General features: G+C 40.8%; 1 protein-coding gene across 3 annotated transcripts in view; it reads right to left on the bottom strand.

Annotated features, from left to right (window-relative positions):
- LGR5 (leucine rich repeat containing G protein-coupled receptor 5) overlaps positions 1–8,106 on the bottom strand; it is a 91,818-nt gene extending 83,712 nt beyond the window's left edge. For 2 of the 3 annotated variants that reach the window (XM_076332962.1, XM_076332972.1), the window contains exon 1: positions 7,688–7,801. In XM_076332962.1, the coding sequence (XP_076189077.1) occupies positions 7,688–7,764 (77 nt within the window). In that variant the 5' untranslated portion in view covers positions 7,765–7,801. Of the gene's footprint in view, positions 1–7,687 lie in introns of all 3 variants that reach the window. The other variant, XM_076332952.1, reaches the window with a different exon arrangement.
- Between the last annotated feature and the right edge of the window lie 10,912 nt (positions 8,107–19,018).

Below are 19,018 nucleotides of genomic sequence, written 5' to 3'. Positions count from 1 at the left end.
GCAGTTCCTGACCTTTCCTCATGCTTCCAAAATGGCAATCTCTGTGAACCAGGGTGTTTAAGAAACTTTGGTTTCTATGCCTTCATAAGGATGAATCTAATTTCTGGACACCAGACAACTTGGTCTGCCCACCACCACAAACATAACTGCAACCTCATCATGTGTGAGACCAACAGGAGAAAGATTTAATTTCTGAGGCAGCCTCCACACCAAACTGATCAAGGATCAAGCCCAAAGGCAAGTTACTCACCAAGGTGGTTCAGAACAGGTAACTTTCAGTGATGAAAGAGCTTTGTCTTACCTTGCTTCCTTTGCCAGCTATGACCTACTTCTCCCCTCAGGGTACACAGAGACTCATTTACAAACGCAGTGAATGCCAAATCAGTGCAGTTATACTTCCCTTAATGCTGACATCACCTCACGTCTGTTCTCTCATTCACTTAGACTAGCATTTATATTATCACAGGATCCAGAAGACGTGGTATAACTGGCATCGTAAGATGCCTACTGCTGCAGAAACAAGGGCTAGGAAGGTTTTATTTCTGTGTAATACCAGTGCTGTAACTATTCCATCCTCAAGCAAAGCAGTCTGAAGGGCTTGGTAAAGCAACTAACAGCAAAAAAACTGAAGAAAATAGAGAAGTAGTAGTACTAAACACCAGCTTTACTTTTCTACCTCCTACTTCCCCTTCATAAATATCAGCATCAAATTATTGTACACTTTTCATGGGAAAAGTTGTATGACACAAGCACAAAAAAAATCCTAAGACTTAAAGGGTTAAGTTTATACACAATCATTATACAAATTAAGTCCCAAACCAGAAAATACTTCTGCATTACTTAAGTACTTAATGCTTAAGCTTGGTAACATCAGTAAGCATGGTTACTCTCAATAAAAAAGAAAGCATTTATTCAAGCGTGCAAAAGAGGGGAGAGATTTTGTGTGGTGGGAGCTATAGTTGTCTGTACTGCTTTAGGCTGATACTTTTTAATTTGCCCAAAGCCCATCTATACACACACATCTCCGCATACACAATATCGTATGTCCTGTACAAGACTATATTTTATACTATAATGCAAAAAGTTCTAGCAATTTTTTATCAAAAACATGTCCTTAAAATTACTTCATTGCAATTACATAACTTAATACTGTTGAAAGACAGTGCGTTCCAGATGAAACTAAATGCTCATTTTATGTAAGATTTTGAAGAATGTGGAAAGAAAGGCTTTTAAACAATCTGCATAATGAGACAGTGTAGCAGAACATCTTAGTGAAACTATTCCACACAAATGAGTTGATATTTGAGGAAGGGGATAATTGTTTTAGAATTATTCAAGGCCTTGATCCGACAAACATTTGCACATGTGATTTCAGTAGAACCATTCCTGACACTAAAATTAAGTATCTGGATAAGTATTTGCAGGACTGGAGCCAAATCATACAATTGGGCCCAAACTAAGAGCCAACTGTTACCAATAAAATCTTAATTTGGGAGTGGCTGACTATTATTATTATAATTATCATTGTTGGATAACACTACACTTCAGAATAATTATTTTTTGCAGCAGTGTCTAGCCATGAAAATACAACTTGTCCTTTCTGGGATGGACCTTAGTGCTGTGGCCACCACCCCCAAAACCCAAAGCTCATAGCTAAAAATTAGTAAAACATAGCAAAATAATAAAACTGGAAAGTGATACAGAATGCACTGTCTGAGCAAAGGTCTTATCAAGCTGGGGACATACTGTACCAGTTGCTGGGGATCTGCACTGCTATCCCATTTCATTCCTGCTTGGAGTTCCAGGTATTGCTGGTGCCTAGTATAATACTAGCTGGCTTGTGCTCTCTCAGCTCGAGTGATCACATCTCTCTGAGCAGCAGCTTACAGGGGTCTTTTTCATCTAAATGGCAATGACTTTCCAGGATGGTATTCCTATTTGGGTGCTGCTGCTTTAATATTCATTCCAAGGTCTCTAATTCAAAAATTCCAAGCTGTTGTCCATAGGCTTTTAGGAAAAAAGCACGCTTCTTGGGACTAAAAACAGGGGTACCATGAGTTACTGTCATATATAGTCGAAGCTGTTCATTGTCTTAGTTTTGTGCATTTTTCATTTAAACCTCAATTCCAGGAGAGAGAAGGGGGTAGCACTCCTTCAACAAGTAACAGTAACATCATTTCAGGCCCTACCCCTCCCCAACTACATTTATTTCTTTATAATTCTCCAGGCATCAAATTTCTCAGTAAAAATTGATCAGTAAAATTGTATAGAAGTTTCTCAGGTCTTCTCGGCAAACAGTACAGAGCATGTAGCATAAGGATTTGCCACATGAATTGCTAAATCTCTGAGGAGTAAGCATGCTTTGATCACATCTCATTCTTTTTAAAGATGTTAGGGTATTTTCTTCTAACTGAAGTCTAAAGCTGTTTTGGTATGTCAAAAACACCACATCATGTTCTGCCCTCAGTCAGTTTACTTGGAGCCAAAGGAACGACACCTTATTTACCATGATTTTTACTGGGAAAAGAATGAGATCTGCTGGACAGTTCAAGGAAGGAAGTCAGGGAAAATACCATAAATTGTATTAATCAAGACCATTTAAATAACCAATAGAGAATTAAGAAAGCAGTGCACGCAGATGAAATATTATCTTGGCCAACAAACAGAATAAAAGAAAGCGATGTGGACTGCTGCAAAATTGGTAGCAATTTTAAGCATTTGAAAGACAAATGACATCGGAGAAAAGACTGGGTTAACAAGGGAGCACTTGAGGAAAGTCTAATCTCCGCTGGCATGCCGACTGGGAAGGTCAGCCCAGTGCACGCGTTCTCAGCTGGAGTCAGGCTCGCTCTGCCTGGCCAATTGTCCTATGCACTTCAGATACCAAACCAAATTGAAGGTGCCTTCACCCTGCCAGCTCTTTATATTCTACCATCTTAAAGACAGCTTCCTTTTCCCTGTCAATTTATGCAGCGTTTCCACAGAGCAAATGCTACAAAGGAGAGAGGTAGTGTGTGAGTGCCTTTTTCCCCCGTTCTGAGCAGCACAATGCTCTTTAGGAAGCAGTGTAAAGAGTTATTTTTAGCACTGTATTCTCAAGTGGGAAGAGTGATATTCTCTTCTTAAATGTATTTTTAATCCAAATTTTTCACAAAGAAACTAACTTTGATTTGACACATTATGTTTCGAAATTTAAAGCAAATCCCTTGAAAACTGGCAAACATGAACTTCAAATAGTTTGTTACTTCTTCAGTTTTTGTGTACCTGTAATTTATCCATGTGTACATTTTACCTTTGCATACCTACTATTGCCATGAGTAGAGAGGAAATGCTCTGTTTTCTTTTCAAAAGGGGGATTTAACGCTAAATTCTAAATCCAGAACCTGGATTCACCTTCATTCTCAACTGGGACAAGACTCAGATTATTAACTGAAACCACATGGCAATCATTTAATTTATTTCAACTAGAAAGGTGCAAAAATGGTTTATACAGTTTGTAGCTATGTAAGGAAGTACTTTCTAAGAAAAGGCAGACATTTTACTAACTACCTAACACCTAAAGCTTGTCAAGGGATCTGGAAGTTGTAAGAGACTTTATAAAGCTTACTTCTTCATAAGAAGATACCTTGCTGTTTAATCTCTTTGAAAAACTATGGTCATTCCCAAGATACCTTAGATGAAGATGCAGACAAGACTTGAGTTTGCACTGTGAGATGAGAATGACTAAAATAGTGCCAATTTACCCCAAAGGGTTGGTCTTAATGTTTTTGGGTATTCCTAACTCAGAAACAACTATCTTTCCTATTTCAGAAGTGTAGTTAATTTCTGGGAATATACTTTTTAACCTTCAAAAAGTAAATAATTTTTTTCCTCCCAAATTCTTTGTCTTTTTTTTTTTTCTGTTTAGTAGTCTTAAAACACTTTCAGGTACCTTATACAGTTTTGACTGTGCTCTACAGGAATATTTATCATCAAATACAATATTATGGCAATAAATGAAGCAGAAGGCCAAAATTTATTTGAAGACTGATATGTTAGGAACCTTATAATATGCACTGGTTTCTTCTTCACAGGTTTTACTGTAGTACTATCAATGTTATCATAGTTTTGAAAAATATTTTTTCTTAATTATTTCTATGAAGAATTAAAAATTATATGAATCAGAATTTCCCAAATTACTATGCATATTCACAATGTACTCATAATTAAACTTTTTTAATGCAAAAAACCTGTAACCCAAAATAACTCATTAAGTAAACTATAATGTAAAAGTTAATGTACCATAGGTGCAATATTTATACACATATGCATGCATGTCTTTCAATCTAAGATGGTCACATTATGAAAATATTCTGCTTAATATTCCACTTAAAATATTCCACTAAGTTTATCATTGAGAGTTTTTGATCACAAAGAGTACAGCATCTGAACTGTTAGAAAGCCCTGGCATTTATAATAAATTTACTTTTCTGTGCTATCCAGGCACATAACAGAGACCCTCAAAATCTTTAAGAGCTATCTTCTATATTGTCATCACATGAGATATGAAAACAGATTTTTTTTTATACTTGTCATACTAAATATTCTTGAACAGGAGCTGCCAGATTTTACACTATTTTTAATGAGTAATTATTTAGGAGAAGTAGGGTGAGCCTGTGGTTGAAGAATGGAGTTAGGATAAGGCAGTCTGTCTGTAATTACTGGCTTTGTCATAAACTTTACCTCTAACTTTGAGCAAGCCCTTCTTTGCCTCAGTTTTCCACATCACAGTAAATGGTAACAATATTTCACTAACTCACAGGCTTGGTTTGAGAATTAATGAGGGTCCCATGTGCAAAAGACCTGTAGATCCTGGCTTCTTCTTTTTACTGTGTACTGATAGGGAAGTGACATGTTCTTAATTTGAAACAGAGACTCAGTGCTGCCCTTCATCAGCACATGGAATTCACATTTATGTCAACAGAAATTGCATTAAATACACCGAGTACATTATTTACCCTAAAAGTAAATGAAGAAAAAGGAATGGAAAGAAACTCCTGGGTTCTCCTTGTCTGCTCTTAAAAAGTCTAACAGTTCATGGCAGCAGACACATAATCATAAATAAAAAAGATTTTTTGATGGGAGGCAAGAATTGCTGCCTGGGAATATAAATGAGAATGGAGAAATGTGTAGCAGGTCCATCTGTAGACTACATTTAGCTCTGCTGCAAGAGCACCATCATAAAAAACATGCACAATTTAGTCACCAGAACATATCATGCTCTGTACACATTTGTCCCAACATAAAACAAACCTTAATGGCCTCAGCATTTCAACTTTTCACACAACTTCCAATGCGCACCAAGAAAATGTTTACTTTTTTTTTTTATGTGAGTGTCCAGATAAGATAAAACTGACAGAAATTTAGAAAAAACTTTAAAAGCCCAAACTTAACACAAGGTAGTACCACAGACTGGTTTTGGCCAGATACGCCTACTGTGCAAGAACGGAATCAACAGGTTTTTTGCTGGAAAGAGAGTTAATATGAGTACACAGTTTTAATCTTCTGCTTTTATCTGAAGTAAAAAGTAAAAGCGAAAAAAGACATTGCTGTTTTTCGGGGGGGGGGGGGGAATCAAGGAGCGTCTGGTTGGCCACTACCAAGCTCAGGGAGGCAACAAGCAAGCATGTTTTAAAATTTGCCATTGTTTAGCCATCTACAGAAAATGAGACTTGACAGTTCTCTATGGAAGGCAGGCAGGAGCTATAACTCTGCATAATTAGGCAATAATTAATCAGTCCAAGGATAACAGCCTGGTAAATTTGGAAAAGGGTAAGTGTAGCTGCCTATGTGTATGAACCAGTCTTTTATACTGTTATGCCGCATGTCTGTTACACTGCTATACTGCCTGTGTGCAGCCTTGGTCATTTAAAAGTCTGCCTGTCCCACAGTGGTTTTTTTTCACTTCAGTACGGTACTGAACAGCACAGAATTCTTGACTGGAGAAAGACATTCCCCTGCTGAAGGACAAGAGGATTTAAAAACAAAAGCGCGGACCAGATCACAATCCTACCGAGAACTAGGTTACTGGAGGTATGTATCTTTTCAACAGCAGAAGACCACAGCAGTGGTATTTTGATATCGTCATGCATACTTATGTTCCCTTTTTCTTCATAAAACAGTCAAACAGTGGGTTCTCTAAAGTTTTTCCAGTTTTAGCATTCCTCCAAGCAACGATGAATTTAGGGCATCTACTTCTTGACACAGGATATGCACAACTTAAGTATGCCTTTATACCTTCATTATCTATCTTTCTGCTTAGGACTTTCCAAAGCACCAAAAAACATTGTGTTTTGTGTATACCCACAATCCTGACCTGCTGCTTTTGAAACCAGTGGCAGACTTTGTATGTTTCTTAAAGATTGTATCTTTATTATGTATAGCCAAAGTTCTGCTCTACTGTAAATGGTCATTCAGTAATGCTGACTCCTGCCTCTTAACATTACTAATAGCTTTGACTTTGAAATGTTTATGATAAAATAAGCTAAAACTGAAAAGCCATTTCTAGTTTAGTTTCATCTACTTTCCCAGATGCAACATAAGTTTTATGTCCTTTGAAGTATGGTATTAACAGAGAAATGAGTTCAGAATTATCACTTTAGTGCCCCAGACGCACAATACTGTGAAAGCATCTTTACAGTAACCATAGTAGCAAGCATTTCAACAGCATGTCAAAATATACAGATGGACAAACACATTCAGAAACTGACATACTGCATGCTGGATATGGAGGATAAGTATTAAATTAACAAGCTACTGGCCATGCAACCACAAAGAACTGTATGAAATCAGTAAGGAGGGCACTAAAATAACACTTTTAGTGCACCAACACTTTCAACACAAAAAACCAAGAGCGGCTAAACGATCATCCCTCTGCCAAAGAGAAGGAAACAAAAAGTTTCCCCACGGTTTGGGGTGTTTTTTTGTTAATACAAAGTTTCTCCGTTCTCGCCGTCCCTGTCCCTACACGCTGTAATTCAGCGCGCCCGAGATGCAGGAGTTTCCAAGCACCGCAGCCCGGCCCGGCGGGGATGCCCCGTAAGGCGGGTACTTTGAGGCAGAGGGAGGGCTCCGGCGGGGTCGCGTGCGCCGGCCCGGGCCCGGCTCGGGGCACAGCCACCTGCCCGCCGCGGCGGCAGCGCGGGGCCGCCCGGGCACCGCACCGGTCTCCGACCGCTGCCCGCCTCCTGGGAGCTCGCTTTATTTATTGCTTTTCCTCAACCCGAGGGGAGATCTGTTAAAGATTAAGTCAGCGGCAACCGCAGTTCAAAGCTCTGTCCCGGGAAGCAAAGGTGAAGATAACGTCCCTGCAGATCTAATCGAGTTTCTGCTGTTGCAATCGCTTTTAATTACCCTCTAAACGGCACATCACACAGCGATCCTCCAGGCGCCGGACCGGGCACGGCGATAGCGAGATACCTATAAACTCTTTACAATCCGCCCGCTGATTAAAAAGCGATTAGGAACTTATTTGAAGTCGGGTGTTTTCTATGGGCAGCGGCGCGGCAACGCACCCACCCCGCGCGCCTCCTGTCACCGCCGGGGGCTGGCCCCGGGCCCTCCCGCGGGGCCGCCCCGCCGCTGCCGGCTTGGCGGCGGCCGCCGCTGCCCCCTCCCCGGCCCGCCCGCACGGGCTGCCCGCACTTACAGGTAGGAGGTGAAGACGCTGAGGTTGGCGGGTACGGCCGTGAGCCCCAGATCGGAGCAGTCGGCGCGGACGAGCATGCCCTCCTGCTCGCAGCGGCACGGCGCCGGGCAACCCCGCGGGCGCTGCCCGCCGCCCCGCGCCCCCCGCCGCAGCCCCGGCAGGCAGAAGAGGAGGAGAAGGAGCAGGAGGGCGCGGGCAGCGCGGGACGTCGCCATGGGGCCCGGGGGGTACCTACAGCTGCGGGGCGGCCGCTCTCATGCCCCGCGGCGCGGCGGGGGCGAAAGGCGGGCGCCCGTCTGGGCTCGGGGAGCTGCTGCGGCCGCCGCCGCCGCGCCGCTGTCTGTGGTAGCATCTCAGCTTACACGCTGCTTTAAAGCCCTGGAGCCGGCACCGCGCGCCCGCTGACGCCGCCCCAGCCTTGCCCGCCGTAGCGCGGCGGGCCCTGCCCGCGCCGCCGTACGAACGAGCGGGCGGGGGCGGCCGCGGGCCCGGCGGGCGGGCGGGCGGGGAGGCGCGGGGGGGGGAGTTCCCCCCCCCCGTCCGCCCGCCCGCCGGGCCCGCGGCCGCCGCGCCTCGGGGCTCGCCGCAGGGCGGTGGTGTCCCCTCAGGGCGGTGCTGTCCCCTCAGGGCAGGGGCGCGCGCGGTGGACGTTTCTGGAAGGCGGCGGAACGGGCGGGTCTTCTCCCCCACCCCCCCAATTACATTTGAAATCAGAGCGTCGGTTGGCGCTGGGGCGCGGGACACGACGGTTGGGGTAGCGGGGGTACAGTCCTGAGGCAGTGGGCTTATTGGGGGTCCCTGGGGTGGTGGGACAAAGGCTTGGGTGCTCCTTTGGGCTGGAAGTGAGGTCTAACCCAGGTCTTGATTACTGTCAGAAACCCACTCGTCGGTGAGCGGTCCCAACTGCATTCTGAGCGATGGTCCTGTTCAGAGATGGGGATCCACCCGCTTCCCTCGCTCCCACTCGGTTAAATCGCAGGCTTGCTAACAGGCAGCAGTTTTCTAAAGGAGACCGGCTGCCAAGGGAAACTGACTTTGCAGCGCGGCTGCCGTTGAAAGCTCTTGAGCTGTCCCTCACCCAGCTTCTTGCCAGAGGTTTCCACTCCTCAGGTTGTGTGGAAAGTGGCCTTCGTGCTACTCTTCTGTGACTGAGTATGCCAAAGCCATTGACGAGGGAGAGGTGAGGATGGCAATTTTTTTAAACCTTTTTTCTCCTCCAAATCAGTTTTCAGTGTGAACAAAGTTGACCACAAGCTCCAGACTTGAGACTAGCTACCAGTTTAATAACCCGGTCCCAGCCCAATTCCTGTTTAGACTGGTGAGTAAATTGTTGGTCAGGCTACTTGGTATGCGTTGGAGAGCATTAGTTAAAGGTTTTCTGCTACACTGTCTTTGAATCTACAATTAAGTCTGAAATGAGAGCCTAATGAAAAGGCTGGCAAAATACATGCTTTTATATTCTACCCAGTTTATAATCCCTATTCCCACCTCTGGACCATTTGGTGTAATCTGAGCTGCAGAAGGATCTTGTACTGGAGCTCAAGTGCTTTATTTAAAATAATAAAAAAGGAATCTGCTGGCTGGCTGGTTAGACAGGCCAGAATGTTTTGTAAATCTAGGCCTGTGGGGCTGCTGGGAAGCTTTTCCCCAAGCATCACCTTATCCTAAGCTAATAAAAACAATGGTTGAAAGCATAGATTGTCAGGAAGAAATGCCTGAGGAGAAAAATTCTGCAGGAAGCGGCGTTTTCATTATGTACCGTGATATCTGTCCAGGAGACCTGTTCCCCCAAAACCTCTGACTGTTTCTTACCCATGTCTAATATCACTGCGAAGCAGCAATACTTTTGTCACTGAATTTCATGGTTTTTAAGAAGTTTCATGCTGTGCTGAATAGGTACATGCTAATGGTTTGATAAATTGTGAATACTTTACTTTCTTCTAGGGTGACATAGTTTCTATTAGGCATCTGTACTGCGTGATATTAGAATCCTTAACATGTGCTGCCAAAAGACATCAGAATAGTTGTAGTTAACAAATAAGTAAATATTTTTCATAACTGTAGTGAAGTAGTATTTGTATAACCTGAGGCTATTGCACACATATTTTGTTTGTTCTAGCAAGCAAAGTGTATCTGTTTGTTCATTTTCTGTTGCAGATTTATCAGCTTGCGCAAGATATCTGAAGTTAGACAGACATAGATTAATTAGTAGTGAGGGTTTAAGTGTAAAAATCCTCCTTTGTATGTTGTTTATTTGTCATTAATGCATTTGTTCAGCTAGTGACTTTCTTTGAAATATTTAATGTACTTCAATTTTACTTAAAGATTTTTTGAAAGAAGAGTAGCTTGAAGATTAAAAGAAAGATTTGATAGGAATGGATATGGATGATTCCTACCTTTGCACATTTAAATTAGGCTGTACAGTTACTTCCTTTTCATGTTTCTCATAGGTCTCTGGTTCTCCATAAAGAGAAAAGGAAAAACATCTGTCAGTTTGGTAACATCTCTGGGAGGTGCTGTGAGTGTTCCAAAGGCCATTGGGGCTGTAAGATTTCCTGCAGGTTCTGACATCTCAGCATAATGTCCTGGTCACTTGGAGTGACATCCATAGTACAGCCATCAGTGATCTTCGGCTTTCACCAAGGTAGTAAACAAACCCCTTAGGGATCTCAGCAGAGTGCTCTCTTGAATCTCTTCTTGTCTTCCTGATACTCAGGCAAAAACCCCTGTCTTCTGAACGTGATATATAATGTGATGACCCTCCAGCCGAAGGTTTATCAGTATAAAAGATATCTTTATGGAATGTTACATGCAAATAAACAAAATGATATGTTGTGTTATATATTGTTAGCACACAAAAAGCATACCAATTCATATGTCAAGAATGCACAGCAGATATATATTTAACATGCATCTTTTAGGTCGTTACTTACAGCATGACAGATTTTAGACTTTATGTGAAATCTGATTTTAAAATATAGGACTATAAAAAGAAAATCGGGTATCCAGAATATTCGCTACTATTTCTGTTTTGTAAGCTTAAACTGGATGAATTGATTTTAAAAGAGAGTGTGGCTAAAGCGTTTAATAATTAATATGCTTAATCCTGAAATGATCAGTTGTCCCAGCCAAAATGGAGTTTAAAGCAGAAATGTTAACAGATCCTGCACTAGCAAAAGTAGCAGCTAGTGCTTAAATATTAAGGCAAGTCCAACACAGTGCCAAAGTAAAAAGCACCGCAGCAAAGGGCAAGGTAGTTTACAGTCGAATGTAGCTTGGTTTTCTCTTTCCTGTCTATGGACGAAGGGTAAATTCCTAGAAGGCAGTACAACTGTATGGTTAGGCTGTGGAGAAAATAAAGCTCTTGTGCAGGGTGGGATTTCTTTTTCTGCCTATTGGGAGAAGAAATTCTTCATGGGATGTGAAGTCATTACATTGAAAGGGTTCATTAGGCAAGTGTGAAGCTCCGCTAGCCCTAAGGCTGTGCTACTGTAGAGCAGTACTGCAACTGCCCAGTGATCTGTGCAGAAGGATCCTTTCTTCTTTGCAGGACACCTGATTTGTCCTTTTATTCTGGCTAGCCCTGGAGAATGGTGCATGTCTTTTAAGATTTATCACTATGTAGGGTTTTTATACATACAGCAGAGGGCTATTTATATACTGTGTTCATTTGTTTCCATATATACCTATCTGTATACGTTCACATTCATTTGCATCATGTACCTATCATGTTTCACCAAGGATCTTAAGCTAACACATATATTTACATCACTTTATTAAGCCACGCAATGTTCTTCAGACCAAGGCAGATAGCACCATTTCTGTTTTACATAGTGATAAATGTTGGTACCCGAAATGTTGGATGGTTAAGGCAGAGTCACTCCTAGAACCAGAAAGAAATACAGGAGTTTTAATTACCCTGGCTCAATTTACCACATGGTTACAGCTTGTCAGTCACAATAATATTATGGATTATGTGACATCAACTTGTTTTTGTTCAGGTTTTCATGCTATTTAAGGCATGCTATGACATGCATCTTTAGAAATTGTCTTTTTATATTGATTCTTCTGTTTGGCACGCTGCCACCTAGCTGCACTCCTCCCTCAACAGTTCTGTAGTTAGTGTGATGGTAGGACCAAGATGAAACATTTGACAGGTAAGATTTACTTGGGTTCACCTGAAATATTCTTCAATAGTGAAGCTGCTGATGGGAAGAAGGGACAAAAACAGAAAAACAGTATTATTATTACAATCCATACAATGACAGCTGACTTATCCATATAATTTTGAAACAAATGCTGACATGAACATTATTTTTAGTCTGAAAATATCTGATAGTAAAGCTTGCAACATTAGTGGAAAAGTCAGGATTACCCAGGCACATTTTAATAGCTAGGCATTTGGGAAAAGAAACAAGGAAAAAATGTAAATACATAGGATGCAGATTTACTGAATGTTTGTTTGGAGGGAATGAAAGCTGATCGTTACAGTAATTCTCTAGGAAATAAAATCCATGTGTTAGAGTGAAGATGTGGAAATAAGCTATATGAAGAGAACCTTCTATTATTTTGAGTTGAGGTGGATGTGACATCATTTAGGGAATTACAGCCAGGCTGCAAAAGCATTAAGTGGATATTTCACCAATATAGGAACTACGTGCTTTAAACGATACTTTAAATGATGTTTTTTAACTCTAACATTTACTGGTCTGTTACCTTATCCTTGTATGTCTCACATAAAGCCAAAAGAAGAAAGAAGAGAACATGTAAGCTATGGCTAAAGGTACATGAAGAATGGTAAGGCATTAGATAAGGAGTAATACCTTTCATCAGAACAACTAATACTTGAAAACAGACAAGAGCCCTCTTTTTGGGTCATCAGTATTTTTTCTTAAGCTATATCTAACTCCCCATTCAAAGCTTGTCTCACTTGCAGTCCTAAGAGAATCATATCAACAGCTACGATAGAGTTTCTTAAGAGCTGTGCCACACGGGAGTGTGGCAGCAAGGCAGATCAAATCGACTGTAGCCTTCCTCTAGTCAGGTGTTTATATTGTGGTCTTAACTGTGTCTTCTGATAGTCAGTAAATCATTGCAACAGGTCTCTTAACTGATTTGTTCTGTTTTTACATGCACAGAAAAACACGTGGTAGGTTTGAACCCAAATGGCAAGTGGGCTCAAATGGTTCTCAGAAAGGACTGAAAGAAGGATGTGAATTTTGGAAGGATGTGTTGTGATGGATGAATCCCTTTGACCGTTTCCTGAATTGCACAGCCTTGGGACTATACTTTCTCACCCCACAAAAGTAATCAATAGCTACTTGTTCCATATAATAGCAGGTGTCAGAGCCAAACATTTAAAAATGCATTACTGTGCGTTGTAGCACAGTAGTAAGTCCAGAGAGTGCTGCATTCTGTGGTGCTTGTCAGTGGGACTTTGAGGAAGGTCTCCAAAATACTGTTCACTTAATGCAACAAAAGTTCAGCACTCCCATGGAAAGTCAATACCTCCACATCTGTGAGGAAGTTAACTCCAGTTCATAGAGCATTGCAGGGTTTTTTTTTTCCTTAACACTTGTAAAACATAAAACCTTTGAATATGTGTGCGTGTGAAGATGCATGATGTATTTCTGTGTCCTCTACGTGCTGTGGTGATCTGCATTCTTCTCTGGGTGAAAGACAAGAGCTGATACATACCATGTGCATGCATAGAGTCATTTCTTAATTTAGCAGCTCATATAGAAATTCTGTCCAATTCTTTCATCCTTCCTTCTCTCACTGTGTCTGTGTGGCAAACACCCTGGGGTTCCTGTGGTTTTTAAAGTGTATTTGCATGATACTATATAATAAGCGATTACATTGTTTTGTAGTTGTTTGAAGGAGGTCACAATAATGGGTTTTTTTCTTCTTTTTCTTTTTTGTGGTGGTTGTAATAGTTTTAGTCATTTTGGGATCAGCTGCCATGCAAAAGGAAGAAATGCATCTAAGAAAGAAGCACCTAATTGTGACAAATTATTGGAAGGCTTTAGATGTGGTGTAATACCTTGTTTTCCTGTAAATTCCTCTCTAGAAGGGGGGTGTGTGTGTCTGTATTTTTATTTCTGTCTCTATGTATTTGGCTTCTGAGGTGTAAGCACATAAAAAGCAGATTTCTTTGCAGAGAGGGAAGTCAAGAATTTTTCATTAGTGAGTAAGACCAAAAGGTTTCAAACTTCTCTGTCATCTTGATAGCAGTGCTTTTCCTATTCTTGACTAGGACTTTGGAAAAATCAAACAGGAAATACTTTATAGGACTTCATTTTTCAAGAAGTTTTTGAAAACTATTTGCATATCGCCCAGTGCAGAATTAATCAACAAAGCTTTTTAGTACATGCTTAATCAGAACAGATGTTGAAGTGTCCGTGTTTCTGTGGCTCACATACTTCATCCTCACTTTGTACCATGGTGATAAACTGTTGACTCTTTTAAGTTGATGCAGCCCCATCTGCAGTAATGCAAAATGGCACAAAGGGAGGGAAGAAGCAAAATATAGGTCTGTGACCTTCAACAATGCACAAAGCCTCACCAGAGCCTGCCAGTGACACAGGTCATGTAGAATGCTCACATGGATGTACAAGAAATGCTTTCTTCTGCATGGCAGGCAATCATACAGGGCCCCTGCTGTAGGTGGAGGAAGGGAACCAGTCGAGAATTTGGACAGAGCAACCAGAAGGAAGGAAAAGTGGGATTATGTGCCTACAGCTGCCAAGGAGCTGAAGATAGAAGGAGCCTTATGCAGGGGAGCATGGAGCAAAGGGAGGAAGAATGATTGCAGCACAGATGTTTATAGGAAGCTGAGAGTGGGTGAGTTGGAGGAGTCCTTGTATTTGAAAAAACAGAATGGGGACGCTCAGAACTAATAGGAGGTTTAGAGCAGGGGAGTGACAGGGTGGTCTTTACAGAGAAGAGGAGGGAAGGTGGCCCACAAAAAACTTGCAAGAGAAAGAGGCAAGAAGTCTTAGTACCTGCAATAAACTCAGCGAGTTGAAATACACAACTCCAAAGTTTCTATGCCCTTTCTTCTACAAACACTGCCCCTGATAGTGTTAATACTCTGTGAATTGCTATGTATTTGCCTTAAGTGTTTTTGAAAGATATAGAGATAGATTTCTGGACTGAATGTCAGAATCAGGGTCTTATATAACATTAACATGTTTATAACATGCATTGGTTTGCTCTTCTGTTCCTTGGCAAGGCTGGTTAGCTGACTTTAGGGCAGGCACATTTATTTTGGGATGTGTTTGCCTTTGAGGCAAGCAACTTATTTGAAAGAGTTTTATATTTATAAATCCCACCTTAACAGAGTGTCAGCATAGACCCATGACACCTAACATCTTTACAAAAGTGGGGAGCAGCGTATTGCATTGTTTAGCTTCTTCGGTCATCATTGAAGTTCAAATTTATAGTTTTTAGACCTGGTTCAGATCTGTTAAACTTGTAAATCCAGAGTAAGGTTCATTTTGTAGTAGCTGAAAAGGCAAGATTCTCAGCAATACAAAATTCGTACAGTTTCACGGAAGCCAATACATTTATTTCTGTTAATAACTCAGGCCTCTGAGGGTTTGGCTACTTTTCTTTAGTAATTAATGGAGACAGTAGGAGATGAGGAGAGAGTGTTCATACCACCCAAATTTAATCTCCCAGGCATCTCTCTGAAGCTGATTAAGAGTAATAGACTCCTCCAGAAGGTGGTTCAAAGCACCTATATTAATTATTTTATGTATTTGTGGATAGTTAAATCAAGGTTGCTATGCAAAAGTATCCTTGCATTGATTATGACTAGAGTTGCTGCTACAGAGCAGAGCCCTGAGAAGTTATATGCAGGAAAAAGGAAACTTTGGCAAACAAGGACTAATATGAAAAGCCCAGGCTTACTATATTCTGTTTATGTACATTTTTTGGTCTGCATTTGGCTCAATATATGAGCCCCTGAGATAGGTGAAACAGAAGGTTGAAAGTAAGTCAGTACAAATCATTTTGGTCTAATGCCACTTGGAACCTGTCAGAAGCAGCAGTGGTATAGAAAGCAGCATTTGGTCAAGTTTAATTTTTCTCTGAAATATTTCTGTGAACTATGGTAAAAACAGATGGAATTTAAAATATACAAAGAGAAAGAAAATGACAAAAGGAGAAAGCAATGCACTGTATTGAAAAATAATTACTTTTAAGTTTGATCTCTTGGAATGGATATGAAAAGCACCAAGTCAAAAGCAATGTATTTGTACTTTTTCACTTTCATTTCCATTATAGGTTTTCCTTTTCAGGGAACACATCTTCATCTGTAGAACAAATACGCACTTAATGCACTTAAGAATAATAATGATTAATGCAGAATTTTAGAAAATGTTATTATGGAAAGAAGTCACAAGTGTCAGGTCTGTTGGCTTATGATTTTAGGGAGTGGAACATGCGAACTTAACACAATTGAAATGATTTGGGGAGAGAAGAAGACTTCATAAGGGATGCTGTGTTGCTTGTGGTGGCCATGCAGAATTCAGCTGTCCTCTTATTTTGCTTCAGAATTCTGTCCTCTCAACAACTTGCAGCTCGACCCATTTGTAACAGAGAGCAAAATCTGCCCCTTCCATACAGTGTCAGAGTTTTAGGATAAGTTGTCAGATTATGCATTATGTTATGTATATGTGTATACATTAGCATTGTATTCAACTTTTTTTAGGGCAGGAGCATATTATTCACAGGTGAATTTGAATAAAATCAGATACTACTCTTCAGTAATGCTCATTTGTGCCCAGAAATCTTCAGAATGCAGTATTTCTATTTATTTACATTTTCAAAATGTAACTGCTAATTTTGAGACAGTAGTAGTTTTTGCTGTCCTAACTTTGCACAACTTAATTACAAATTCAGAACAACTTAAGAACAGTTTGAAAAGTTAGACTAAGTAAGCTATTTTGAAATCCTAAATTCAGATTTACTGTGGTGATCAAAGAAGATTATTTATGGTATATTTTACTTTGGATCTTTAATGTTTAGAATTTCCTCCAGTTTTACAGTTGTCTGGCAGTATATCAGCAAAGTTTTTCCCACTGCATTTTTTAAGAGAACCTTTTTCCATGCAGTAAGAACTTTTACTTTGTATTCCTTGAGAATATGTATCTGAGAGACGGCATTAAATTCAACATTAAGTTAATTTTATCATTAAATTATTTTGAGGTGTAGAAGTTCAGAGCAATCTGGTGAGACTAAGTTATTTCATCTTTTACTATTGCTGTGGGTTGATAGATACCAAGAAAATGTATTATCAGGTAGGTGTTTCTCAAATGCAGCTTATTATTTACTGTGGTCTGTCCAAATAATAGAGGCTTTTGTGGTAGTTCCATTGCATTTAGCATGCAAGGCTATTCTTCCTATTTCTATCTCAGTACCTCGCCAGAGTAAAACCTAACAAGTTTAGAATTGTGTTCAGGTGAATTGCAACTGTTCAGAGAAATGTCTGTAAAAACATACCCATAACACATGAAAAATATGGTATCTTTTATTAATGCTTTCACACACAGAGTAATTGACATGAATTGTAACAGAGCTATTTGGAAAAAAAAACCCCAAACAACCCAAACAATTAGATTTCAGTAAGACGTTAAAAGGGCAAACTACTCTTTGGAAAAGTCGCATGTATTTCTTGTACATTGCACAATTTCTTTGGGACTTTTCATACGGACAATGTAAGTGCATATATTTGTCTGCAAGGCTGGAGTCTAAAGCCGTGGTTGAACTGAAGAAGATGAAGCAGTAGATGAAGACATTATTTTGACTTCTGAAAAAGTAGTGACAGACAAAAAGGCATATGAGGCCAAGGGTTAATTAAAAGATTCCAACCATATCTACAAGTTGATCTGTGAAGAAGTTGAATGGATTCCCATGCATTTGTGTATTCACACCAAATAATTTTTTTACTGCTTATGACTGGAAGGTGTGGATTTTATTTATTGTTTTGCCAAAAGCATGCACACCCAAGAGATAGATACTTCTGCTTGAATTAAAAAGTAACTTGGCTACCGTCTCTTACCAACACTTGAGTTTATCTGTACGGGAGCTGTACGCTTGATGTTGCCCGTTTACATCGCTCACCGGTCTCGGCAAGACAAGACCAAGCTAAAAGCATGGGCTCCCTCTGCTGGCTCCTGGTGCCGCTCTGAGCCCTTCTCCAGCACAGTCAGCAGGCACTCCAGACAGTAGAATTGAGAAGACACGAGTTGCAGCTTATTTTAAACAGTTACACTTTGAGGCAAAAATATAATCGAGTGGCTATTAAAATAGATTTAATCTAGCCTTTAAAATACAACAGCAATATAAAACTTGCGTTTGAAATGCCCAGACACTCTGAAGTAATAATAGTTTTATGGTGAAAGAGCATCAGGCAGACCAGAAAAGAAAGTACTAGGCAGAAACAAGTTTTTACCTTCTGTGATTTCAGGTACTAAAAGAGATGGGGGGAGTGGAGAAGTGAGGATGCAGTCTAATGGATCCTAGCTCCTGTGTAAAACTCGACAGAAAACTAATATTCCATCTCTCACTTCTTAGCCGTCCCCAGACACTGGGGCATAATTTATTTCAAGATCCTTTGATTTCTTTTCAGATATCAACTGGATAAGGCCTTGAGCAACCTGATCTGAAGTTGGTCCTTGAGCTGGAGGTTGAACCAGATAACCTCTGTAAGTCCTTCCAGCGTACTTTGTTCTATGTTTCTGTCCTAAATGTGAGAGAAAGGTTAAACTTATGAAAAAGAGTTTGTATAATATAGCCTTTAACCCCATGTTCATCTTGAAAGGCCTTTTATCTTCCAAGGTAGAAAATGGCATTCTACCTGTGTAAAGAGAGGGGCCTGGATCCACTTTCTGCACTTTCACACTTTGCATACCAGCAGGCCTTTGCAAGAGGAGAGGTGTAATACACTGCAAGAATACAAGGCTTCCGATTCAAGCATTAAGGAAGATGGCTGCCTGTCCTCCGTACCAACTAATAGCTATTAATAAAGCTGTGGAAAACCACATACAGCTCATTTCAAAAGGAATCCTGGACACTCTCTCTTAGACTGAGGGCTCAGGTGATAGTCTCTGACATGCTTGTACAATGAGGGAAGGCTGCACGGGCTCTATGAAAGTAAGGGAATGTTTTTAACACCCTCTCTGTGTTGTGACCAAGTTACCACAGAGGTGCTTGACACAGCCATTCACTGCATGGGAGAGAGAGTGAATGAATGTGAACTCTCCATCCTTCCCCAAAGTACTGAACAACAGTACATAGGTTATATGAAAGAGAAGTTTACAGTGC

The sequence above is a fragment of the Aptenodytes patagonicus genome, chromosome 1, assembly GCF_965638725.1.
Source record: "Aptenodytes patagonicus chromosome 1, bAptPat1.pri.cur, whole genome shotgun sequence".
In the NCBI taxonomy this organism is placed as follows: domain Eukaryota; kingdom Metazoa; phylum Chordata; class Aves; order Sphenisciformes; family Spheniscidae; genus Aptenodytes; species Aptenodytes patagonicus.
This window is presented reverse-complemented; position numbering and strand designations above follow the sequence as displayed.